This window comes from Endocarpon pusillum (assembly GCF_000464535.1).
Source record: "Endocarpon pusillum Z07020 unplaced genomic scaffold C713005, whole genome shotgun sequence".
NCBI lineage: Eukaryota > Fungi > Ascomycota > Eurotiomycetes > Verrucariales > Verrucariaceae > Endocarpon > Endocarpon pusillum.
In genome coordinates, this window is record NW_006913556.1 from 163,463 (window position 1) to 190,506 (window position 27,044).

At 48.7% G+C, this 27,044-nt stretch overlaps 6 protein-coding genes across 6 annotated transcripts; 4 read left to right on the top strand and 2 right to left on the bottom strand.

The window, feature by feature from the left end:
• Positions 1–624: 624 nt before the first annotated feature.
• EPUS_04183 (uncharacterized protein) lies at positions 625–1,764 on the top strand (the record flags this gene model as incomplete). Its single annotated transcript, XM_007788176.1, has 1 exon — positions 625–1,764. The coding sequence occupies one exon, from the start codon at positions 625–627 to the stop codon at positions 1,762–1,764; it is 1,140 nt and encodes a 379-aa protein (XP_007786366.1).
• Positions 1,765–2,873: 1,109 nt separating this feature from the next.
• Positions 2,874–9,813, bottom strand: EPUS_04184 (uncharacterized protein; the record flags this gene model as incomplete). Its single annotated transcript, XM_007788177.1, has 7 exons — positions 2,874–3,770; positions 3,850–4,901; positions 5,061–6,627; positions 6,722–8,992; positions 9,040–9,377; positions 9,437–9,664; positions 9,723–9,813. 7 exons carry the CDS (start codon positions 9,811–9,813, stop codon positions 2,874–2,876), a joined length of 6,444 nt encoding a protein of 2,147 aa, XP_007786367.1.
• A 3,425-nt stretch (positions 9,814–13,238) lies between these two features.
• On the top strand, positions 13,239–17,729 carry EPUS_04185 (uncharacterized protein; the record flags this gene model as incomplete). The annotated part of the gene is made up of 4 exons (XM_007788178.1): positions 13,239–13,355; positions 13,409–13,437; positions 13,837–15,105; positions 15,155–17,729. The coding sequence occupies 4 exons, from the start codon at positions 13,239–13,241 to the stop codon at positions 17,727–17,729; spliced, it is 3,990 nt and encodes a 1,329-aa protein (XP_007786368.1).
• Positions 17,730–18,435: 706 nt separating this feature from the next.
• EPUS_04186 (uncharacterized protein) lies at positions 18,436–19,437 on the top strand (the record flags this gene model as incomplete). Its single annotated transcript, XM_007788179.1, has 1 exon — positions 18,436–19,437. One exon carries the CDS (start codon positions 18,436–18,438, stop codon positions 19,435–19,437), a length of 1,002 nt encoding a protein of 333 aa, XP_007786369.1.
• Positions 19,438–21,521: 2,084 nt separating this feature from the next.
• Positions 21,522–22,166, bottom strand: EPUS_04187 (uncharacterized protein; the record flags this gene model as incomplete). Its single annotated transcript, XM_007788180.1, has 2 exons — positions 21,522–21,560; positions 21,633–22,166. 2 exons carry the CDS (start codon positions 22,164–22,166, stop codon positions 21,522–21,524), a joined length of 573 nt encoding a protein of 190 aa, XP_007786370.1.
• A 708-nt stretch (positions 22,167–22,874) lies between these two features.
• EPUS_04188 (uncharacterized protein) lies at positions 22,875–26,524 on the top strand (the record flags this gene model as incomplete). Its single annotated transcript, XM_007788181.1, has 2 exons — positions 22,875–23,844; positions 24,024–26,524. The coding sequence occupies 2 exons, from the start codon at positions 22,875–22,877 to the stop codon at positions 26,522–26,524; spliced, it is 3,471 nt and encodes a 1,156-aa protein (XP_007786371.1).
• Positions 26,525–27,044: the final 520 nt, after the last annotated feature.

The window sequence follows — 27,044 nt, forward strand, 5'->3', positions numbered from 1 at the left end:
GTTTTGACTGGTTGTTGTTTCTGTGTATTGACGGAGGTGAGTTATCTCTGTATCTCAGAGGAATTTGCGTATTTCGCTGTGGTCGTAGCATAGTAAGTGGCTGAAAATTTATTTATAAAAAGCGCAGTGGAAAGCTGTGACGCTCATATGCGGCTAAAAAACCTTATTCTGCGCCAAGACGCTAATTGGACCACCCAGGGACGGAGGGGATATCAAGCGAAATAGCGCGAAACGCAGATACCAAAAATACATGCGTGGCTGATGCAAAACGCGTATCAAATCTGTAACAAAACGCTGGTGACACACGTAGCAAAATAAGCGCAAACTGTATTTTTGGGTTCTACATCAAGTTACTTGGCAAAATGGCGATATCAATCAATCAATTGGAACTCCCATGCCATGTGGTGGGTAGTGTCTCGTCCCTCTTTGAGCAGTTATGTAGAAAGCTTGAGAATACTCGCCTAAATGCTGCTTACTGTCCTCACGATCAGGCACAAAATGTCTTGTCGAATCCTCTGAGAAGACCGATGATTGGTACATCCACCCATCCTCGCACTCCCTAGCAGCGGGCCCTCTTGTGTAACTACTCCCGACCAAGATCGTCAGATCTCGAAAAAAAACATGATGGCTGCTGCTCTTCAAAAGTCGGCAGACTCCACCGACGGCACTGCTGCTTCAACGTCACCAGAAAGCTCAGGCACATCGGCATTCCACTTCACATCCTCACACCGCTCTTCCTCCACTAACGAAACTCCATCTCCCCCATTCATCCACGTCGAAGGCGTCCCCAACTTCCGCGATCTAGGCGGCTACCCCTGCAGACCACCCTCGTCTCATTTCCCACCCAACAAATCCTACGTGACGCGCCCGCTTACACTCTTTCGCTCCGCCCAATTGACTGGCATAACACCCAATGGCACCCAGACACTCTCTCAGGACCTCAAGGTCCGCAGACTCTACGACCTCCGCTCGGAGAGGGAGGTCAACAACCAAACCCATAACACCAGGCCGGCAAGTGTAGAGGGTATAGAGCGCATCTTCGTGCCTGTTTTCCGAGAGCAGGATTACAGTCCTCAGGGGTTGGCGAGGAAGTATAAGAATTACACTGATCCGGATGAGGACGAGAGTCACGGTTACAGTGCGGGTTTCGTCAGAGCGTATAGAGACATCTTTGTGAATGCGGGGCCGGCTTATAAAAGGATATTGGAGCATATACGGGACCATGATATACAGGATGACTCAGGGAGCTCACGGCCGGAGCCGCTGTTATTCCATTGTGCAGCAGGTAAAGATAGAACGGGAGTGTTTGCGGCGTTGGTGCTGAGATTATGCGGCGTTCCTGATGAGATTATCGCATGGGAGTACGGCATCACGAAGCGGGGACTGGGGTCGTGGGGAAAAACCATCATAGCACATATGATGAAGGGTGGCGAGGAGGGGAGCGGGGTCCCAGCCATGACAAGGGAAGAAGCAGAGAGAGCGGTTGGCTCGAGAGCGAAGAACATGATTGTCTTCCTGAAAGATGTAGTAGACAAGGAATGGGGAGGAGTGGAGAAGTATATGCAGGACCTTTGTGACCTCACCGCCGAAGATATCGAGACCGTGAGACGGAGGCTGGTCGTTGAAGGAGATAGTCCCTATGGAGACGGGACCGGGTATTGGAAGCCAGCTGATACAACCGAGGGGAATGAGAAGGGTCCTCTCGGCCTCGCCAAAGACGATGGCAGCGGCAGGGAGCGGGAGCAGAGGGTCATGACTGGCTGATGTCGATGAAAAACATAGCCATACCTATAGCCGTTGATAGAACATCAAAACCAGAAGCTGGCCGTGTGTACTCTGACAGGACTCGCATAACCGCTGCTAATGGCACTTGATATCCAAGATATGGGTCGTGCACGTTTCCGGAGCCTCTCGTCTGCTTCGGGAACCCGACTCAAATGTCATCACCCCCCCCCCTTCTCTCTCTCTCCCCTAAGTACCGGGGAAGAGCACTATTCCGCCCACGTCTTCGCCGCACCAGCCTCGCCGCGATAGATCGCATGCCGAAAGCCTCAAGGAAAGCAAACTTTTATCAAAAGAAATCACTGGCCCCTTTATCAGGTCGATAGAGCGAATCTCTCTGTCCCAGTCGTACTGCTATCCAAAAATTCAAATTCAAAATCAAAATCAAAATCAAAAAGATTCAAAAAAAAAAAAAAAGGGTAGTCGCCGATCCCTGCAGATCACGCATGCCCTGGCTTCCAATATCCGCCTACATAAGTGAACTGGAGAAAGCAGACAGACCTTGAGTTTTTCATGAAGATGGTAGATGGTAGGGAGCCAGGCCCTCTTTGTCCTTTCTCGAACTGGGAAAAGGGGGGAAAGGGGAACATCAAGTGTGGTGATGGGTAGAGATCTCGTGTGTGTCGGGTAGCGAAGAACTACTACCTCTTTTCTTGACGGCAAAAAGTATGTCTGTACTCCGTAATCCTGTTCTACTACGTAAATCCTATAAAACTTAGTATGAGCGCTAGAACAGCTAGTTTGGAGTAGTCTCCGACGCTAATATGAGCGTATTTGCACTACTTTTGGGGCACGACTCCATATTCTGTGGAAAACAGGTCAGGAGAGGGTGAGCGGAAAAGTAGTGGGTGGCCTGGCGTCCGTAACCAAGCTAAGCTGAGAAGTTTACTCGCTGCAGAAGGAGTTCCCGAGTTGAGAACGGTAGTAAATTCAAGCGGAGAGTGGAGGGAAGCAGGCGCAGTAGAGAAATATTGCCAACTAGTCATTACGCATGCCGTATTACTTATTAGGACCGGACGGATGTTCAGGCGCGTACAAAAACCAGGAATACCTCCAATCAAGCAACCTAAGCTGTCGAACCCCCAATTCCATCAATCAATCCATCCTGCCTCCTTGGCCTCATTCTTACCCCCATCCTTACCATCCAGCAGCATCGACTTCTCCACATCCACCTGACTCTTAGCGCCATTGCTCATCAAACCGTCACCGTTCCGCTCACCGCTCACCTGCTCGCGGTGATGGCCCCCAATCAAAAATCGATCAATGAGGCCGATGCCCCAATTGCTCGTCACTCTCTTGCCCGCCATGCCGGATCTCCGGTGAGCAGGCCTGACTTCCCCATTTCCCGTAGGGTTTTCCTTGGTAGCGAATTCCCAGTTCGCTGGCGGCACGAATTTGCCAAGGGTCTCTGAAGGAGCTTCCTTGATATTCCATTGGTCGACGTGTGGCACCTTTTTCCATTCGGGATCATTTTTGTATGCCGGCATTTTGAGGAGCTCGTCCATAAGCTCGCGGTAGAGGTTTTTGGACTTGTCGAAGCCCTTTAAGCGCAAGAAGCTTTGCCTTAACAGTTCGACGTGTTGCCTAACTGCTTCCGATTCCATCGTATCCAACGTGCGGTCATCGTCGTCGTCACCTTCCACCACCAAGCGCAGAATATTCTCATGCACACCCTGCGCTTCGCGGTAGTGGCCTTGGCTGGTGTATAGCTGTGAGAGCAGAACCGACATCTCGAGCGTTTTCGGGTCTAAAGAGCCCCAGGCACGACGTAGGTTGTAACAAATATCCTCGCAAAGTCGCGTGGCCTGCGATTGGCGGTTGTTGAGGAAGCGCACTTGCACGAGGCGGCGCCCGACGTCAACGATATCTTCCGAGTTCCATTTCTTTTGCACTTCACGGGAACGCCAAAGGAGGTCCAAGATCCATTCAAGATCGACAAAATTCTGCTGCTCTCCTAGAAGTCCAACAAGGTCATTCAGTTCTCGGAGCTTGAAGCGTACAAAGTCAAGTTTCGAGTCTTTGCAAGCTTGCAGCACTTCGCGGATGATCCCTCGTGAGAGCTCCAACATGTTCTCGCGGAGCCTTGGCTCTATGCCGAGCCATGAGTGCCGAGAGCTTGAAGCCGTACGGCACGTTCTGCAGCTGGTGATACGCGCGCAGGTTGTTGATGAACTCGGTGCCGCATAGTGCAACTTCGTAGGCCTCTTGGACACGGTCTTGCTGAATAAGGAGCGTGACCTTGGCGATGGTGGAGATACAGGCGGCTTCAGTGATGCTCACGTTGCGAGTTTCATGCTTGCCGAACTCCTCAAGTAGACCGATATGGAAGATGAGGATTACCTCGCGGCGCGCTTTGGTTGGCCACTTCTTGAGGAAGAGGTCCAGAGACTGCTGCTCGAGTGTCTTGACCTGTGCTTTGCGTGAATGGGAGACCAAGAAGGCTCTAAGCCGGCCTGTGTGCACCAGAATGGTTTCGATATCTGCCTTGGAATGGATACTGCGGGTGTACGTCTCATACAGAATGTATTCCGTAAGATAATCGGCCATGATCTCGGAGTAACTGACCGAGTTTTGCTGTCGAATCACCAGTTCGAACGTGACCAAGAAGACGAAAGCAACTTTTCCGGCGGACTTATCAAGCTTGACTCTAAGTTTGCCCTGGGTTGGACCCGTTCCGGTGATGATTTGCAAGCGTACCTCTTGGATCACATCCAGCCCTTGCTCAACCAAGCCACAGCTGAGATAAATGTTGGCCAGGATCCTACCCGCCTCGTGCAGCGCTCGTGACTTTCTCTCTCCCTTAACGACCTCAACAGTGGCCTCGAGCAGAATTTGTTCCACCGCCGTACGGGATTCTTGCGACTTCAGCCTCATTTTCAGTAGCACCAGCTCCCGGAGACAAGTCAATGTTTCGGTATGAGACCAGCCGAGCGTGAGTGTCAAGGACTCATACCGCTCGTGAATAACTGTAATTGCACGTTGGATCGTTTCGGAAGAGACTGAAGAGTGGCTGCAGACCGAAGTATACGCTTTTGTCAGCCTTTCTTTGACAGACGTGATTGTAGTCGTGGAGATTACGGTTGAGGTCGTGGTCTTTGTTGACTTCGTTTGCGAAAGCACTGTTGTACATTCCAATATCAGCACTGCCCAATTGAGGCTTTTGGATGACAATCTTATTGCCGCAGATCAATGAACCACAACAGCTTTATCTCACCATGATTACATCGTTCAGTCATGTAACGTTCAAGTTGCTAGAAAATTTCCTGAGATGAACATACCTTCCTCATAGATTGAAATAGCCTCGTGGATATACTTCTCACTCCTCATGCAGAGCTGAGCTAGCTCGATCGAAGCTTTGATAGTAATCGCAACAGCGGCGCCAAATGTTTCGATACAAAGAGTGCGATATTCACTGGTCAGTTCTCGGAGCACAGAGTAGTCACACTGGTCATGTGTTTCTAGCACATAACGGTAGCGGAAGTAGAGTACCTCAACGAAATCGACCGTGAATTTGGCATGCCCGTGACGATGGTCCTTCCAGGTGTCCCACAGGATTTTGCAGACGCCCTTGAGCTTACGCCAATGGCCCGCCTCATAATGATAATTGCATATATGAAACATTGCGGCTAAAGCATCGGCGTGGCAGACGTGCGAGTCCCGATTGAGGGTGGCGATGATCTCTTCATAGTAATCATAAGCCTCACCATGTCCGTGATCAGCGCACAAAGAACCAAGGACATAGAGTGTGCGGATGGTCAAAGTATGATCAGCACCCAAATGTTCGCGATATTCAACAAGAAGCTCTTGGTAGATCTCAATCACCTTGCGCCAGTGACGGTGCTCCTCGTAGAAACCGATCAGGTCCCCAGAACACTTGATCATGCGCTCGTCGGAAATATGGAAAGAGTTTCGACAGGCGCGATACACACGGACGTATATCTCCTCGGCTTCATGAAAATGGTGTGAACGATGATGACACAAAGCCAGGCCAAGTGCGATATCCATTGCTTCGGCACCAAAGTCTTTTGGCAGGGCGATCACTCCTCCGCCAGAGATGAACGACCTCCAGACCAACCGTAGGGACCTAGTCGTGACTTCAATAGCTTGAGCCCACTCTTCGAGCTTCATGTAGTAGGAAATGAGACTCTTGCAAACGATGATGGTCTCAGATGTCACAGTGGAGCGAGAGAGGGTTGACTCGAAGACCTCTTGAATTACGGTCTCTGTGGTCGTTGTGGTCGTCGTAGTCGTTGTAGTAGTCGTTGTGGAGATGATCTCTTCGACAGTCTTGGAAATTTGCATCTCGCATGAGGTGGTATGCTCGTGCTTGCCATGGGCGCTGAACCAACCCCAGCATTTTTTGAAGACGTTTACAGCCACAGATAGAAGACCAACAGTACGCATGAGCTCTCCAATCATCTTGAGTCGTAAGAAGATTGTCTCTGATTCAAAATCATACCCCTCGTACTCAGTCCAGATGCAGATGAGGACGTTGGAAGCTTCCTCGTGTCGACGATGGCGTCGAAGGAACCGAACATACTCCAGCACCACGTCGATCGTGGAGATATGTATCTCCGCCCCGTGATGATGGTGAAACTGATGGCATCGGTCCGTGAGCCGCCTCCAGAGCATGATGTATAGCTCCTCCGCCATGAGTAATTCTTCGCGTGCTTCATAGGATACTGCTAGGTCAATGGTCAACTTGATGCGCTTACTATCCCACACTTCGAGTTCCATGGCGATATCGAAGATGCCTCTTTCGTACTCGACGACGTCCGTCTTGGTGTCGCGCCGCTTCAGCACAACAGTGAGTTGTTCCGAGATGCTGACTTCTTCCTGCAAAGACTGCGTCAATCCACGTCAGACATATTCAGACCGTCTGTTATACGAAAGGTACGACCAGAGCTGCCGAGTTTATGGAACAAGATCATTTACGTACCTCCGAACCCTTGCCAAAGCGCGCAACGGTGATTTCCCGTAGCTCGCGCCATACCTTCTCGGCGTTATGTTCTTCCTTGATATCAACGTATAGTTGCGCCAGCATCTTGTAGTATCGAATGACAAGGTCGTGGGTCCTGCTATACTGGCGACGGTAGACGTCTATGATAAATTTCAGCATTTCTTCCTTACGTGTAACAAGCTCGGTGCGAGTGGTAATGGTCAACGTCTCGGTGATGGCGAGAAATGTCGTAGTGCAAGTGACAGTGACTGGGTGGTGCTTGCGTAGAATTAGTTGTCCAAGACGCGATGCGCGATAGAAGCAGGCTGCAGATTCATTTGACTTGGAGAGATTCCGGTAGATAGTCCCACAGATAATCAAAGTCTGGACCACCGACTCATGCTTTTCGGTGAGGACGTGCTCACGTACGCGAAGAGCAAGCTCGTGAGTCTGAATGGCATCAGAATCGGATGTCTCCAGCCCCCAGCATGCCCATTCTAGGATTGCCAGTTGCGGTGAGGTTGGAAACAATGCTTTGAACTCTGTGGAGATTGGTAGCGGGCCGGCGGCCTGGTACATCGAAGAACGCCGGAAATGTAAAGTCCAATTACGTACAGCATACTCCAATAGAGCATGCTTTCCCCAGAGACTTTCGACTTCCGTTCTATCCTCTATCGCAAATGCTAATTCGGTTGTGTCAGTAAGGTTGGACTTGCAGTAGAGAAGTAGTCTCATGGTGAGGTCACTCTGAGCAGCGTGATAGCCGAGAAGCTTCCTTCCCTCGGCTTGGATCTTGGCCAGATGTGACTGGATTGCCGAGTGTCGGAAGCGCAGAAAGTCATGCTGGATGACTGCCAGAGGCCCCAAGGCAACGTTAATGTCGTACTTCACATCAGACTTCCTTTCTACGGAAAGCTTCTTCTGCAGATCAGTCTGCAGCAGGCATTTGACCTCTGCAATGGCCAGTGGCCGCTCTGCCACAAGCATCCAAGATAAAAGTAAACTTGCCTCAGATCGAGCGAGATCCAACTTATCAACAAGCTTTGCAATCGTTTCGTCGAGCGACTTGGGGGATTGCTTTGCAGCCTCGACAGCTTTCATGAAATTATCGCGTGAAGTCTCCTGCTTCAACGAGACAGCTGTCAGAACAGCCCACAGGAAGTTGCCGTTCGCTGCATGAAGCAGCTTCTCGACAAGGCCTTCCCGAGCGTGGTCGTTCTGGTCGCGAAAGTACTTGATCTCTTTAAGAGCGTGGTCAATGACACAACGAAGATCTTCGTGCGTATAATCGGAATTTATCTTGAACTTTTGGGTGCGCCCTGTGGTTGGTACCACAGCAATCCGGGAGAGGATGATCAGCTGCACGCTGTTGTGTTTCAACGCTAGCGAGCCTAGGTGATTTGCAACTTCCTTTGCGGCCTGCTCTCCGCCTTTGATATTGTCAAGACCATCAACGACGATCATTACATTGCCAGTGGTCTTGAATTGATTTAGGCCAATGTCCAGACATTTCCAGATCGCGCCCTCTAATCCGCTAACATTTGCAGATATGGCAATGGTGTAAGCCTTTTCGATCTCGCGGAGCAAGTGCTGATCGCCTATGGCCTTTTCGAGCAGTTGAAGGACTAATCGCTTGGCTATTGCATATGAAGTTGTTTCCCCATGGATATCTGCTTCGATGTGGCAAGTCAAAACCTCGTGAGTTTTCTTGCCCAGCGGCCTCTGGAGTCTCTCGATGATCCAGCCACAGAGGGTGCTCTTCCCGCTGCCCGCTGGGCCTGAAATAGCCAGGACGTCCTCTTTGCTACGTGAAAAGGCAAGAAGATGGCTTTGGAACCATTCGCATGTGTATTCTTCCTGAGGACTGGGAGCAAAGTCGCGGCTCTGAAAGAACTTTTGCAGATTACGATCAGGAGAGCTGAGCCATTTTCGAAACGTGCGGATCTTCGTTGCGCTTTCCTCGCCCGAACCCCACATCATCTCGACAATGTGAGACTTACGGCGGCTAAAGTCCTTCATGCGATGGCCGAAGAGCCTATTGAAGTCTAAGCTGACCTCCGCAGACGAATTTTTGATTAATGCCATGCGGTAGTGTATGCTGACTTCTCGGACCAGTATGAGCAACTCGTTGAATAGGGAAGCCACCTCCGCATGACCATGGCTGTTCGCATAGAGAACATTGTTGTGGCGTAAGAGTAGTGAAATGGACTGTCCCAGCTGATAGAAGACGCCAAAGGTTACCTCAAGAGCTTGGGCATTGTCTGGACCGAGCTACCCATTGATCAGCAGCGGCCTACATGCCAAGGGCAGGACATTACCGCAAGCAATGCACGACAGGCAGTCCAGATCAGTTTTGCAGCAATATCAGAGTCCAGCACAAAAGACTCTATGGCTTTCGCATAGCCTGATATTTGAAGCGCAAAATACTCAGTCCATTTGAGGACCTTGTCCCAGCGGCTACCTCTATGGGGCATATATGTAAGGCGTTGGCGCTCGACGTAGTCAAGAAAATGCTCTATGGTCATCTCATGAATGCCGGACTCATCCACGTTATCGAACTCTGTGATGAATCTCGAGCATGTGGATAAAACCGTCTCTCCCAAAGTGGTCACTTGACGATCACCAGAGGACATGGTGTTTGTAAGGCGCCCTGAGTCTAATGGAAGGATATGGGTCAGCAAGCGGCAGTGCAACGACTTGCAAGAGGTGACCTACGATGAGTATTTCTGAAGCCGCTTTGACTCTCCCTGAGTTGGCTCGTGCTGTTGCTCAGGCCATCACCGTGCTTCAGCATGTATGACGGGGTGGTCTTCATGGGCGGGTCATAGAGTTCGTAGCTGCCGCTGACCACAGTAGTATTATCTGCCATGGAGTGATTCAACTTGCCTTCCGATGCAGTGGCAGTCATAGGCTCGTTTGGAAGGCGGTCAGATGACTTCCTCGCTGTGAAGAAGTTCAGACCAGGAAGTATGACACAAGTGTGGTGGAGAAGATCACGTACTGAGCGGACTAGCACGAAGATCCAACAGGTTATACCAGACGATGAAGATATTGCAACAGTAGGTGCGTTGCCGTTGATGATGAAGTGGCATGCAGATTGAACATTAATGAATTTGAAAGGAGAAGGGTCAATAAATGGTGCACTACTAGACCCAGGAGCAGGCCTGGACCTCTCCTGACTTTCTTTCAAGCATGAATATGACACGAACTCAATATTCCGTACCGCCTGAAGTGGGACTTGAGCGAGATACCTGTCTCGATGTGGACATTGGGCCGTAGCTGATGAATGTTACGCTGGGGTGTCACGATTGACTCAATAGGGAAATTGATGGTCAAAATCCTGCCGTTTGGGTTGTGCTACTAGTAGGCGTATTTCCATACCCAAGATAGGACGTTATGTCTATCATGCCCTGTCATTCCCAATGAAGCGAGGCTCTGACTCGGGTAAACGGGAGGGACGGGAGCCGCCATGACATGGGCTCTTAATTCTACAGCACTTCTCATTCGACTTGCCCCCCTCTTGTAGCTGGTCGAAGGCTGGCTGAACGACTTATCGTACCCTACCTACTCGAGCACCCCTCTTGTAGCTGGTTGAATACTGGCGAACCACTGATCGTACTCTACTCGAGCTCCCCTCTTGTAGCTGGTCGAAGGCTGGCTGAACGACTGATCGTACTCTACCCACTCGAGCACTCCTCTTGTAGCTGGTCGAAGGCTGGCTGAACGACTGATCGTACCTATTCGAGTAAGTTAGTGCGGAAGTCACATCAAGGAGCTGGGCCTGCGGATCCAAGACAAAACTAGAAACCCTTTTGTTGTGGCTGACTGAGAAGAAGAGGGGGTTGGAGAAGGTGGATCAATATGCTCCACTCTACGTGCAGTATTCGTGTACTTCACCGGAGCTTCTGTGCTCTCTTGTAGATCATCAATAGTCTTGAATTATCATCTTTTAGAAAAAGTGGGCGAACACTAGGTTACATCCAACAGGAAGCAAGCATCGAGAGAGATACCCGACGTATTTTCATTAGGAAGAATGATGATTGACAGCGATAGGAACGCCATTCAGCTGCCGCTTTTCACACCACGCTAAATACTACGCGAGCCCGACTATGCTCGGCGCTACTATTTAGTACTATTCCGGCCCGTACTACGTAACCATATGCATACTAGGTTACTAGTGTGCATGCTCGTAAGAACTGAGAATGAATCCATTGGGTTGAGTGAAATATGGAGATGCCAAATTTTTGTACATCCAAGCTCACCACCTGATCGATCGGTTTCGTCTGCTCTTGGAAGATGCTACAAACAACTCAAAGTCCTCATCCTAAACCCGATTTGACCCTTTCACCATGCATCAGGCCCTAAAGGTAGTTGGTGATTACTGAGAAGCTAGCAAGAGAGACCCTCACGACACAATAGACCGCTTCGGTGCTTACCGTTTGTGAAATGAGGCAGTCTATCATCGGCTGACTTGCCGCCAGCAATTTGGCTTTAACTAGTACAAGTAGCTATACAGAGTACTGCGGGGAGAGGCATAAGTACCCTAGCACGGTGCTAGAAAGCCGTTGTAAAGTTGCAACGTCACATATCAGCCCCTAGCCATAATAGTAGTTAGGATAGAGTGCCCAGGAATTTTCCAATTAAGATTAGTCTGTTGCTTGATTGCCCATTAATGCCGCACAAAATCGACAGGGCTATCTGTACCCATAGTTTTGGGAGCGGCAATTACTAGCGCCGTGCTAGGGATACTTATGCCATGTACTCCGCAAATAGGTGATTTCTCTGTCGACTGGTGTCGTCTTTGGCCATGTCCCATCGACGATCGTACATCAACTTTTCCTAGTTGAGACCGCCTTTGAAGATGACCTAGCGCCAATTACCCAGATCCGTAAAAAGATTAGGATCAATCACAGAGATGCGTCAGGACAAGACCCACCCTGATTACCAAGGCCAAGCGTTGGTAAGGAACCCGTCGTTCGGGCGTTGGAGAGGGTGGGAAGGAGCAATGGAATGTGACGCCGTTTCCAAGTCCAGCGGGGAGAAGAGTTTATGCGAAGTTGAGATCAAGGACATTGGATTGATCAGGATATAGGTTGATAGAGATGAAGAATATTTTGCTACGGGGAATGGCTCTGGACGTGGGAACTTGGGAAATCAAAACAGGATTGGCTTCGACCTTGTTGAGCTACCGGTCGCGATAGTGAGAGATATTCGCTTATCTTAGCGGCTGAAATCGGGAACGTTGAATTGCCTGCAAAGGATGAGAGAACGTAAGAATCGGATCTCGATTTTCCCTTTCGATAACTGCAAGTTGGCCACTAGTCCATAGACTACTGGTAGTAGTCCCAATCAAAATGATAATGTGGCGCTCTTTCTTGGCATGTTTAAGCTTTCACTATGGCGTGATGTTGAAGTGGATGGATTAATTCTATCTAGTTATCTGCAGAAAATCTATCTACAACGGTTACAGGCCGAATTTTTGTACCCCCCCTGCTAAAACGTTAGTATCCGTACAAAACGTACTATGTAGAATTAAGTATAGACGCCCGCTAAGTAGCCTAAATAGGACTAATCTCTAAAATCAAGTTTTTGCATTCTATTAGCACTTACAACTGCTTGACATTTTTTCTGCATCTACTGAAGCTGCAAGCAGCTTCTTAGGATAGTCAGAAGATATAGCATCCTATGAAGCATTTAACAGCTGCCATCTTCGTCATGCGCATGCGCCTATATGGCGATGCGGCATAGACCGCCAAGCAATTAGTCAGATAGTTAGAGTAGATGCCCTTCGGGCGCCCTTAGGGCATGATAGTTAATACACTTCATACACACACTCTGAGATCGTCTTTTGCTCGTCTGTTTCGCGTCGGACCGTGGCCGTCTGACAATCTTATTATCAAGCTCATTGGTATTTATACAGAACTGGTGCAATGCGTACAGAGTAAAATGAGCAGAACTTGCAGGATGAGCAAAACTCGTGCGAAATAGTTATAGGGATGCTGACAAGGTGTGAGTGTTAAAAACGCGTTTGTAAGATATTTTGACCACAGGGGGGGTACAAACATTCGGCCTGTAACCGTAGTAAGAAGAAGTAGGCTAATCTACTTAGCAGGAAGAAACTCACTTTTAAAAAAAGTAAGAGAGCCGCTAAAGTGCGCTTAGAGTTAGCCTAACCGTAAGATTTCATCATTTACAACGTTTTTTGTCAAAAATATGGTCCTACTGTAGTCAAAATATGCTTCTCTGATCATACTAATATGGTCCTCATTTGACAGAATAGTTGCCATTCTCACTAACGGCACTTAGCCCACAGTTTTTATTACCCCTTCTCCTGGTAAGTACTAGGGCGCGCAGGCACGTGACGCCAAGGATTTGGCTGTACGCGTACGGCCAATTCCAATATGGCGGCCTAGTAGTAAGTGTATTTATGCCTTCTCCATAGGAATGCTGACTTACATTCTCCCGGCAATGTAATAGCTTCCCAATCAGCTGAGACACATCTGTTGTTCTCTTCAAGATGGAAGATACAGGCGGAATTGTGACGGAGACACGCGAAACGATGTCAGCTACGCAGCCTCGTGCATATCAGCTCGAGCTTTTCGGAGAAAGCATGAAGCGAAATGTCATTGTTACGGTGAGAATTGAAACGAGGGTTGACCTCGATAGGGCTCTCTAATGGCGTCTCAGATGGATACGGGTAGTGGTAAGACACAAATGTAAGTGAAACCAGAAGCGAGAAGCGGGGGCTCAACATAAAACTGCCCCACGAAAGAGTCGCATCTAGTTATTGATGAAGCTCAAACAGAGCAAAGCTACGAATCGAAGCAGAATTAGAGCGTTGCTCACCTGAGAAGGTAGAATAGTCCTATGCTGGTACATTGTCATTCACTGGCTTACCTTTCGAAGATGGTGTGGTTTCTCGCTCCAACAGTAGTCCTTGCAGAGCAACAGCATAAGTATCTTACCGATCAGCTGCCAGCTTACCAAACTAAATTGATCTGCGGTTCAGACAATGTCGAGCATTGGAGTACTGAAGCGACATGGAATGCAGTCTTGCGAGACATAAGAATCGTGGTCTCAACTTCACGAATCCTGCTTGACGCACTAGTGCATAGCTTCGTCCGCATGGGTAGAATTGCGTTGCTTGTCTTTGACGAAGCGCATCATTGCATGGGAAGTCATGACACGAACAGGATCATGCAAGAATTCTATCATATCGGGTCCCCTACAGGTACCGTGGCTGCACGCCCTTTCATACTGGGTCTGTCAGCAAGTCCGATCACAAACGCCAAACCTGGCGCCCTCGAGAATTTGGAGCACAACCTGGATGCTATCTGTAGAGCACCAACAAGACACCTTGAGGAGCTTCAACGCTTCGTCCACCAGCCACAGATGCGTAGGCTAGTGTACAGGGACGATCCTGTACCACCCTCTGAAGCGCTACAGGAACTGGACTTGCTTGAGATGAACTTTGATATCGAAAAAGACCCATATGTGAAATACCTGCAGAGGGACGAAAGTCCCCAGAGCCAAAGGCAGCTCGAAAAAGTCAGGGAGTCTGGCTCGACGGAGAGTCGCAAACAATTGAAGACACTGCTTCGGCGCACAACGGAGATCCATCAGCAGATTGGGAACTGGGCTTCGGCTTACTTCCTTCAATCTTGTGCCCAGAACGTGCGGAAGAAAGTGGAGCGTTGCTCCAACATGCTCTTATCCTTGGAAATGGAGGAGGAGATCTTTCTCTATCAGCACTTGTCTTCCATTGTGAGGAATGAGGATATTGCGCGTGATTATGTGACTGAAGATTTCGACATATCACCGAAAGCCGTATCGTTGTTAAAATATCTTGAAGCCGAGTTCACGGAACATGTGAGAGGTATCATTTTTGTCAAGGAAAGAAGCACTGCCGCAATCCTCGCACATTTGATTTCCCACCATCCCCTTACCCGGAATTACAACGCAGCCCCTTTTGTTGGATCCTCGAGCTTTGCACGAAAACAGTCTCCGGTGGACCTCTCGGACATCAAGAACCAGAATATAGCCCTTGCAGACTTTCGATTAGGGAAGAACAACCTCCTCGTCTGTACCTCAGTTATGGAGGAGGGTGTGGATATTAGTTCAATGAACTTGGTAATCCGGTTCGACGAGCCAGCGAATTTCAGAGCCTTTATCCAATCAAGAGGTCGTGCTCGCAAGGTAGAGTCAAAGTTTGTTCTGATGTGCAGCGAATATGACCCAGTGGGTAGTTACCAGAAATGGAAAGCCTTGGAAGCAGAGATGAAGGAGAAATACATGGATGACGTGCGCCAAATTGCTCACCGTGTCGAGGACGAAAAGATGGATGAGGAGGCTTATGACGAACATCTCGCGAACGATATCACAGGGTGAGAGTTAGTGTTGATCTTGAACACGTCGGTGGCTAATTCCGTGAAGGGCACGTTTGAGCATTGAAGATGCAAAAGGACATCTCGAACACTTTTGTGCATGTTTACCAACAGTGCCGTATGCCGATCCGCCCCGACCAGAGTACATCCTGCGCTGTTGTCCAGCTGGCCACTTTCAAGCAGATGTTATCCTTCCACACAGTGTAAATATCATGCCACGACGCATTGGCGGAAGATTTGTTTGGGCGACTCAGAAAATGGCTACCAAAGATGCCGCACTCCAAGCGTATACTCGTCTGTATGAGGCCGGGCTCATCAATAACAATCTCCTACCCACTGCTCTTCCGGACCCCGTAGTGCCTATACCAGAAGCCGAACTCGACGAAGAGGATCGTGTGGTTTGTGTAAGAGGTCGCATAAACCCATGGAGTCATTTTCCCGAACGTCGAAATAGCCCTGGTCAACAAGTGCTCACCATCAGCGTCCAATTTTCGGGAGGCGAACAGCTCCCATGTTTGCACCTGCTTGTGCGAGAGGTCTTCGACATCACAATGGCCTTCACACTGTTCTGGAGTAATGAGCAGTCCATCAATGTCGAGATTAGGCCAGAGCGTTTAACTGAAGATGTTTTGCACGACCAGGAATTTCAACGCATCAGTCATTTGAGTACTCGGCGATTGTTTGAATCGATTTACCTGGGGAAGATGCAACGGCAAAGCAAGATGCCTCAAACCTTCCCGTTTCTGGTTGTGCCATACCTGGAAGCTAGGTTGTTGTATCAATGGCTTGATGATTGCACTGGCGATGCGCCTATACAAAATGCCGATGAACTGAGACCAGAAAATGGATTGATTCGATTGAAAAGTTGGCCGAAAGAAGCACATCCCTATATGTATCGGTCATCGATGGTTAAGATCCGAGAGTTTCAATGGATTGATGATTCGACAAGGGTGGCGGATCCAACGACTGAGGAACTCCATTTCGAGGTCAAGAGACTGCCCAAAAGACTTGATTATCTGCGCCCAGCCAACTATAAGGACTTCAACACTGCAGTTGACGTCGTCCCAGCAGCAGAGTGTTATATCGACCGGTTTCCGCCGACGTATGCAATGTCCATGCTTCTTCTTCCCTCAGTATTGCATAGATTCGAACTCAGAGCAGTCGCAGTCGCTCTGAGTCGGAATGTGCTATCATCCATTCGCTTTCAAAACTTTGAGCTTCTGGAAAACGCCATATGCGCGTCAGCAGCGAATGAAAGCATTAATTACCAAAGGCTTGAACTGATCGGAGACACCATTTTGAAGTTCTGGACATCAGCTCAACTTTGTGCCCAATTTCCAGGATGGCATGAGGGCTATCTCTCTCGAGGAAAAGATAGGGTTGTTTCGAATGCTCACCTCTGCCGGGCAGCCAAATCTCAAGGATTAGACGAATATATTCATACTGAACCATTCGCAGGTTCTCGATGGAGGCCGCCGACACAGGAGCTCAAAGTGCACGATGCGGCAATCACGTCGCGGCGAAAGATTTCTAGGAAGGTGCTGGCCGACGTTGTCGAGGCACTGATAGGAGCATCCTTCCTGGATGGCAAGGATGAGCAGGAGCGTGGTTTCAAGGTAAAGGCTTGCCTCACAACCTTCTTGGCCAGTATATCCTGGAGATCGACAAAGGAGAACGCTACGATGCTAAATGATAGTGTTCCCAATGCAGGTGCGGCGTTTGATAACTTTAATTCACTGGAAGAAATCACGGGCTATGCTTTCCAGAAACTCGTTCTACTCGTCGAGGCATTCACGCATCCATCACACCCACCAGTTGGTATACAAGGATCGTACCAGAGATTGGAGTTCCTTGGTGATTCCATCCTCGATTTTATTGTGGTCGACATGGTGGCAAGGCACTCCAAAGAGCTGCCACATTTCACAATGCACCTAATCCGAGCGGCCGTAGTCAACGCTCATTTACTGGCGTTTTTGTGCCTCCGAGCTGGGCTGGATCATGCTCGTACGGAGGTGACAACGGACGCAAGCTCGGGAAGTTTCGAGATAAGAGAAATCAAAAAGAAGACGTACCTGTGGGAGTTCATGAAGCACTCTGGCAATTTGGAGTTACTGGAAGCACAGAAGGCTTGTGCCAAGCGCTACGAACAGTTCAATTGTGCAATCGATACGGCTCTCGACTACGGAAAGAGCCATCCATGGTATTACCTTCTTAGTCTAAATGCTGAGAAGTTCTTCTCCGACCTAATCGAGAGCATTCTGGGAGCGATCTTCATTGATTCTAAGGGCAATTTGCAGCCTTGTCGGGAGTTCCTTGAAAGAATTGGATTGCTAAGATATCTTCGCCGCATCATAGCAGAAGAATTTGACATCATGCACCCAAAGGAGAGACTTGGTATTGTCGCGGGCAATTCAAAAGTTCGGTATGTCACAGTTAGCAAGATTGTCGATGCTGCAGCACATTATTCTTGCACTGTGTTTGTTGATGATGAATCCACGGCAACGTCAACAGGTGAGGTATGCAAAGCAGCTGCAGAGACGAGAGCTGCTCAAGATGCTGTTGCATTAATACTGAAGGCGAGATGCAATTCTACGGGCAAAGGAAAGGATGAAAGAAATGTTTGAATCATGAAACACTATTACATTTAATTATGCAGAATTACGAGGTTTGTCAAGCACGGCGCCAGGAATTGTGGAACGTTAGGGCGTGATCTACCCTTCAAAAGTACAATTCCTTAGTACGTACGCACGGAGTAGGTGGGCAAGAAATGAATGTGCATGACAAAGGCATTGTAAGAAAATTTGGAATCGCTCGGACATAAAGGCGTTAGGCGTGTAATCTAACCGAATACGGACAAGCATCAAATCTCCTACTTGAAGTTGGTGGCTGCTACTTGGAGATAACCGGTTGGAATGTTAGGCATCTTGCAACGCCAAATGATCGAGGCGCAGTCAACATCCCAAGTGATCGTCTTGGAGATCTTCTTATTCGGCTTGTTGGTGTCCGAGGACTTCAAGTTGTGGAGGCGATACCATGGACGGATCATTTGTAAGCCCAATATTTATGGATGGTACCTCCGTAGTAGACGCCGAGCAACTAAATCCTTCATTCAAACGGCCCTAGTGGAAAGGGTTGGGCTCGGACTCGCCAGCTGCAACATTACGGCACAGCTTCATGCTGCATCAGCATCACAAAATGCGCCCGCTTTTCCTCTCTGCATCCACCATCACCCTGCACCTCATCCATATCAGCCACTATCCCACTATCCCACTATCCCACTGTCCCACTGCAGATGAGATGATCTTGATAGTGGCGTAGCCATCAACTATCATGTCGAAACGAACAGTGTACACCAATATCACCCCTCTTCCGCGTCAAGTCACTCGGCAAATCGCCGTCGATGAGCTGCACAATCATGGAGTTATGATCAAGTTAAATCCGCTGGTCATCAACTTCGAACGAACCACACCGCACAACAACGCTCCCGCAGATGAATATCACTGCACTTGGTACGAAATTACAGATAGAGTATCTTATCTGCCGGGTGTAAAGGGTTTAGTCAAATACAAAGCATGTTTCTTCGACAGGCCCATCGGATTACAAACGCATTGCTATGCTCCCGCTGGCCTCGACATCAAAGCAAAATGGTCAGTCGGAGGCAATATGCCAGGAGAGCCTCGAGAAGCTCGCGAATTAGGAGTTGATACTCCGCGTGATGGCTTGTATCTTCGTGAAGAAGTCGATATGCGATGCAATATCATGTTGACGGGGTTTGTCAAGAAGAACCTGAAAAACGCACACAAGATCTTAGTCGATCGGCTGCTCAAGAAGGTTGAATTTGTGGAAGAGGTGCATTATCAGCAGTCTGTGCATTCACCATCAGTAAGGAGCTCAATAACCACACCTCCCATAACACCGGCCACACAACAACCGCAGTATCTACCCCAACGATCGGACGGATCAGTGATCGACGACGCGTATAAGTATGGCGGCAGACCGCCCTCGCTGCCCCTGGGCATGCAGCCACAGCATCAGCCACAATATTCACCAAATAATGATCCCGCCAGATATTCCGGTCCTCCTCCACATTACTGGCAGTCTCCTGATCAGAAAGGAGGGGATTGGAAGATGGCCCCTCCCTCTCAGAGAAGTTCATATTTACAAAACCCATCAAGACCGCAATCCGAAACACTCTTTGCAGCGGAGTTGCCGGGATCGAGTGTGGGGATGCCGGTCGAGCTTTATTCGCCTCCATCTTCGAACCTCGGCGCTAGTCCAAGCATACCTCATGAGAAGGAAATGGAGCAAGGGTATCGGATGGCCGGAACATAGGACCTCAAACTTGCCTCGAGTTCTCTCTGCCGAAAGAGTATGCTCGAAATATAGCACATCAGCAGTGACTAGTTTGTGCATACTGGAGAATCCGGGGCAACCATCAACTTCCAACGTCCTCCTCGAAAGCATGAGACAGCAGCATCCAATCCGGATGAAACTTTCTTCCATCTTGTGTCAGTACCTTAGAGCAAGCCGCTTCATTATTTATATCGTGGTCGGCAACAACCTCAATTCCTTCCAAAAAACACTAACTTACACTATATGCATCAAAGCTTTTTTTTGGCTCCTTGTCCTGGCCATCTGACAAATTCTCATTCAAGGTGCTGACACAATACGCCCGAGCGAATTGCACAACCTCTGGCAATTTGGTCTTACCTGAACAGCGAGAGGGGCCACACTGCTTTGAAAATTTCGGTCGATGACGGGTTACATTTGGATCTTTTTATGATGTGACGCATGGTGAAGTTCTGAGATGGTTGTCGCAAGACCTCGTGATGGGTATTATCATTCATGTATGGTTATGACTTTTCCTTTCGGCTTTACATATTATCCTTGGCAAGAACACGCTTGTATAGCTTCCTGAATATACCGATCTTGATCTTTTGAAGTATGTGCATTTCCCGTTCCTGAAAACGTCCGTCTCCTCTCCATTGGATATACGATAGCAAGTGATGCACGTGCGTCCTTCGGTTAGCTTCATTTACGTGCTTCGAGATACGATTCCATGATGATGGAACATGACTTTGCATAAAGGTTGTCTTGACCTGCCATCTGCTACACATCCATTAGACTCTCGCTAATCTCTTCAAACAAGGGTACCGGGCGATTTAATCGTAAGACAGTTTGGGGGAGGACGCATGAAATTCCAAGAGTTGGGAAGGGTGAAAGATGGAGATGAAACGTGAGCAGTGAGTGGGAAGAGCAGAAGTGGAGAACAGAAGCGGAAGGAAGGAGTGGGCATGGAAATGGAATGATAGAATTGGTTGCTGGAAGGGACCAGTAGACGCAGCGACTTGGTAGGTGTAGAGAGACTGGTAGACGAACGGAAAGATGGAGAATGGTTGATAGATAGAGGCGAGTTAATGAACTCGAAGATGGATAGGTTTAGGGGTGACGGCGGACGGAATATTCATAGATGGAGGTCTGATAGATAACGTAGGACTAGTGGAAGAAGTGAGATAAATATACAGAGATGGCAGTAAATACCAGGAGCGAGAGACTGAAGACCTCCGGACCGTATAGAAGTGTCTGCGCAAAACCTTAACCTCGAATACTGCCCTTCCGGCATCAAAAACAACTCTATATGTTTTATTTCTTGGCACAAACCCCGAACATCAAACGCACCTATGCCCAATAGGCGACACACTCTGCGCTCTCAGAAGGGGCGGAGCGGAGTAGGACGTCAGCCTAGCGGAAAATAAGGCTGTCGGATAGCATTGAGGTTCCGGAACATATGACTAGGACCTAGTTGAAACCCACTCAGGATATTAACAATGACACCAATGTGCATGGCCGTTGCGTGATGAACCGGCGATACGACTGGGAAAGTAGAAGTCGGTATGATCGAAACATCACTGGGGATAGGGCGGAGGTTCTCTTTTTGCTTCCTTTTTTGTCCGATACTTGGGATGGTGGAAGGGCAGAGATTTCGAAGCCAGCTTTGTGTTGTCTCATTTTTGCTTGTCAAGTGGGTTCCTGACCTTGCAGCAGTGGAGCACGCACTTGCAGATTATTTCTTGATTGGCCCTTTGTGCTTCTTGGTTTCAAATTGCTCCTTAGGATACCACTCGGTCTGATATGATTGATATGAGCGGACGGGACGCTGGTGCCGCTAGATTTCTTGATGAAGACCTCTTTTACAACAGCAATTTTCTGTCCTTGCTTTCACTGTTTGCAGTGACTACTAGTTCCCACTGCTTTTTTCCATCTAGGCGCTGAGATCGCTAGGTCTACTTTTTTGATGTATAGGTATCGATCTGGTCCTGCACATTTTCGATGCTGAAAGTCGTGAGCTGGACTTTGGTACTTGCTCAGGATGTCCGTCTTGCAGTCATGGCTCTGATGTGATCCCGTCTCCCTCATCAATCACCGAGAGCGCTACCAAACTCAGCCACATAGAACTAAATTAAAAGGCCGAGAAGTCAGCCTCTTCCCATGAAATTCCAGAAAGCCCCCATGGAACTGTGTCTTACATCCTCGATCTCGCTAGCAATGGTCCTTTTCGTCTCCTTCGGAAGGTCTGCCTTGGGTGGTTCCCAGTTGTTTACATTCCACCACCACCTCCTTACCCTACTGCCCAAGGTCTGCCCACTGAACTTGGCTCCGCGATTCCAGTTCCGCCATCCGAACAAGACAAGGTTCCAAACAATCCCCTGAGTCAGTGGCATCACCACCTGATCTCGGATTGTGATGTAGGCAACTCTACTCCAGGTGTCTGCATTTTTGATGCTGGCGAGATAGGACTGTTCGAAGCGGAGGTCGGGAAGTGGTGGAAGAGTTGAGCGGCGAGGACGTGGAGCGACTTCATCAACTATGTCGGAAGGAATTCGGCCGGAGGAAGTGGTGGCAGATTGGAGGCTAGAGCTTGGGGAATGAACGGTCGCTGTTCCTGGAACTTTTGAAGAGGCAGCTGTGGAAGGGTCCACATCGTGATGCGGAGATGGATGACGTTTGACAGAGGCAAATTGAAGGGTCGAGGCAAGCTCGACAGCAGGGTTAGATGCCATGGCGTTACGGAGATGGTCATACAAGACGAACTGGAAAAGTCTTTAGCAGATCCGTGAAGGACTACTAGTACTCTGTACTTTATGTGTGGTATTGAATGACAGCGTATGGACGTATCAGACCAAGACTTTACATATGTACTACCGAGGAACGTCTTGGGAAAAAAAGAAATGAACCCTGCCCCCTTGGGGCCATCTCACTTGCATCCTACCAATGTAATGCTGCTCTAACAGCCACACCTAGCGGGAGGTTACCTGAGCGTCGGGCGCTTTGCCCCAAGGCTCATCCGTATCATGGATTCAGCCAACTTGATCAGGTTGGGCTGCCCTCAGGCTACTCGTCTTAATCTTGGTTATGTATGGAGGAGCCCGCATCCTCGATGCCCTAGCCGACTTTGCAACCGCCATGCTGCGGCACTACTTGCCCATCGCATTTAGCTGAGAATGTGACAACTGTCAGAATAGTATTTTGAAGACGTAAATCAGTTACTACGAATGTGTTCTTTGGCAACTTGAAACGCTGCAGATAGCCTGTGTTATGACGAGGACATTTTTGTCTTCTAAGTTAGTACCTTCAACCTCTCTCAATAGGTACAGCTAACAAATTCAGCCGCCATCAATCTCATTAGCCTTGTCAGAATACAGCAATACTCCAATTCTTCCTGTTCCTATGCAGCGCCTGCAGGTTTTCATTTGTCGCTCCTCAGCAATATGAAGTACGAAGACTACACCGTGGGATGGATCTGCGCCCTCCCGACAGAGATGGCTGCAGCAAGAGGCATGTTGGATGAGGTTCATGAGATTCTGCCATCGCGCCCACACGACAGCAACAACTATACCTTCGGTCACATTGGAGATCATAATGTGGTTATTGCCTGCCTCCCGTCTGGTGTGATGGGTAAGATATCAGCGGCTGGAGTTGTCACTCAGCTGCTGTCCACTTGCACAGGGATAGAATTTGGGCTCATGGTGGGGATTGGGGGCGGAGTGCCCAGCAAAGAGCATGACATTCGGCTTGGAGACGTGGTGGTCAGTAAACCAATTGGAACATATGGAGGAGTGATCCAGTATGATTTTGGAAAGACGGTAGGAGAAGGAAAATTCATTATAATGGGCTCTCTTAATAAGCCGCCAAAGACGTTGTTGACAGCACTGGCCAGTTTGGAAGCAAAGCATATGGCAGAAGACCACATGGTGGCAAAGCATCTCTCGGAAATGACGAAAAAACATCCTAAATTGACAACTCACTCAACATGTCCAGATGTACGCTATGACTCATTATATACCGCAGAATACGATCATCCAAAGGGGTATGAGACATGTTCACAATGCGACGCTAACAAATTAGTCAGTCGAGGGCCTCGCGCTTGTGAGGGCCCCGTTATTCATTACGGTCTGGTCGCCTCTGGTGACCAAGTGATGCGACATGGAGGCACAAGGGAACGGTTGAGACAAGAGCTTGATGTGCTATGCTTCGAAATGGAGGCGGCGGGATTGATGGACATTCTTCCATGTCTCGTCATTCGAGGAATTTGCGATTATGCAGACTCGCACAAAAACAAACGGTGGCAACCGTATGCGGCTGCAGCAGCGTCAGCATACGCCAAAGAACTTCTCTCCGTTATCCCAGGGAAGCTGGTAATAGACATACAGACAGCGGCTGAGGTGAAAGCTGCAGCTGGTAAGTGAGGGCTTTAATCTCAGAACAGTTGATGGGGTTTATCATCCCATACGCAATGTTCTTTTCATTTCGAGTATCTCGTGTGTGTGTGTGTGCGCGCGCGCGTGCTGTTGAGCCTACCCTCCCGCACCTGCAATTGTCTATCTCTGATCAGTAAGGATGGGCTGACTCTTCGTTAGTTGACTCTAGATTTCAAGAAGTGGAAGTCAATGCTTGCCTTACTGCACTCTTTCTGACTGACCCACGTGACGACCGAGAGACTATTACACAAATAAAAGGATCAAGGGTCGATGGCACATGCGAATGGATCAAGACCAACACTCTTTATGATTCATGGCTTCATTCCCATTCGCAATTGTTACGCTTGTCCGGTGGTCCTGGCAAAGGGAAAACAATGCTCTCGATATTCCTTGCTGAAGAGCTCGAGCGACGCGTGGAGGATTCGGAAAGTTCACTGTTCATTCAGTACTTCTGCGATAACCGAGACGAAAAGCGAAATACCGCCGTTGCCGTTCTCAGAGGATTAATCTGGCAACTTTTGAAACGCCGTCCCCAGTTGGTCATTCATATCCTTCCAAGCTTCAGAGACCAGGACAAAACTCAGCTTATCACGTCATTCACATCTCTCTGGCAAATCTTCGAGCATATGGTTAGTGATCCGGTCATTGGTACTGCATATTGCGTGCTAGATGGTCTCGACGAATGCGATGAAGGGTCACTAGAGGTGCTTCTGAAGAAGTTCAGTAGCCTCTTCTCGACGAAATCCGATCAATCTTCAACCTGTCATCTCAACTTGATCGCTGTCAGCCGTGAGCTTCCAGACTTCATACCAGAGATATTATCAATCTTTCCTTGTATACAACTTGATCCAGACGCAGATTGTGAGATCAACAGGGATATTCATCAATTTATTAAGGTCAAGGTCAATGAACTCTCGAACTATAGACAGTTGCCGGGCCCATTATGTGTACACGTGAAGAAGGTATTCTTGGCCCGCGCGAAAGGCACATTCCTTTGGGTAGGAATTGTAGCTTACGAGCTGAGGAAATACAAAGCGACAGAAATCGAAAGAGCCCTGAACCTGTTTCCATCAGGGTTAGAAGAACTATACGCCCGTATGCTCCTTCAGATTGATGTTGATCGACAACAAGCTGCCGCTAAGATATTACGCTGGGTTGTTATGGCCTTTCGTCCTTTGACTCTTTTGGAACTTAGTGCAGTCATAGAAACCACCGTCACATCCATGGGCTTTAGTCGCGAAGAAGTGATAAGAGATCAGGTGGCATATTGCGGATACTTCCTAACGATCAAGGAAGACAGAGTTAGCCTTATCCATCAATCAGCCAAGGATTATCTTCTTCGCCAGACTCCGGATTGTAACCCTAAATTGGAGTATTTCCGCATAAAGGAAGAGGCCGCAAACTTAGAAATTGCACGAAAATGCTTCGAGTACCTTCAAGGCGGCGCTTTCGCAGGGGTTAAGGTCAACCTGGACCAACGCCACACATTTAAAGATTTCCCCCTACTTCCATATGCTACACTTCATTGGCCTGACCATGCACGACGGTTAGCTAGTTCAGAAGACATTTTCGACTTGACACTCCCCTTTTATGCCAAGAAGTCTAGAATTCGAAAATCTTGGCTGGAGACCTATTGGGCAGCGGCGGTGGGTGGAGATCTACCCACCTCCTTTTCACTTTTGCATTTGGCTTCGTATTTTGGCATAATCCCGCTTGTTGAGAATCTTCTTTCCTGGAGAAAAAGTTGGATGATTCGTATGAAACATTTGACTTTTGTGAATAAAAGGGACAGTGGTGGCAGTACACCACTATATTGGGCAGCTACACAAGGGCATGAGGCAGTGGTGCGGCTACTTCTGAAGCAAGAGGCAGACGTCAATACAAAGGGCAAATTTGGTTGGACTGTACTACATAACGTGGTTATGAATGGAGACAAGACAATGACACGATTATTACTGGAGAACGGAGCCAATGTTAACGCCAAATATACCGGAGGGACAGCACTAGATTTGGCAGCTAAAAATGGAGACAAGACAATGATAGAGCTGCTGCTGGAATATAAGGTGAAGGTCAATCCCCTAAATGGTCATGGTACTCCAGTGCTATTTGTGCCAATTGCAAAAGGACATGAGACAGTAGTGCAACTGTTGTTAAAGTACGGGGCGGAGGTCAACATAAAGGATGGTTTTGGATCCACGGCACTACATACTGCAGCATTTGCAGAAGGTTTCAATGTAGTACCACTGCCACTGGAGTGGCGGGATGTCAGTGTGAAGTGGTCGGCACGATATGACGCAGCCAGAAGAAGATATGAGGCAATAGTCCGATTACTGCTAGAGCATGGTGCAGACGTCCATATAAAGAATAATGCAGGGCTGACAGCGCTACATGAGGCAGGTAATGGAGACAGTCAGGCAGTGGCACAACTGCTGCTAGAGCACAGGGCAGACGTCAACGTGAAGGATAATAAGGGACAAACGGCGCTACATATGGCAGCTCTAGGAAGAAGTTGGTTAGGGGCGAAACTGCTGCTAGAGTACGGGGCAGACGTCAACGTGAAGGATAATAAGGGACAAACGGCTCAGGATTTGGCAGCTGGACTCTGGGATAAGGAAGTGGTACAGCTGTTAGAGGAGGCAGCAGCAGCAGCAAAAGATTGATATTGTCTATCCCCCCTTACCACGAAGTGGGAATTCGGAGAACACAAAACTGGGCTCTCCGAGTTATGAGAGTAGGCCCAGAATCCGGGCCCTATAGGAAGCGCAAGGTAGAGTTCAGTTACTGCTCAGGGTTGCTCGAGATCGGAACAGCCTTGCTCAGTCACAGCTCAGGGCTGCTTATCTATCGCTCAGATTACGGTCATGTGCGTTCAGGTCTCGAAGTGGAAATGGAGTTCAGAGAGGTCAAGATTCGAGTGTGAGTGTTTTAGGAGCCGAGGGACATCTCAGAATCCTCTTCATGCCGACGCAATTCTGGGTATACCTCCAACCCGGAAATCTCGAGTTCTTTTTGACAGCCCTATCTGTCTTACCAATATTTGAGCTACTTAGTATGTAGAAAGTGAAGCTTTAGTATCTCCCTAAACAAGAAAGGCGTGGACCTCGGGAAAAATTCCTGCAGATTCCTTCTTTAGGAACTTAGCGGTCATTAGATTGCGCAGATATCTTCGGAGTCTGTCAC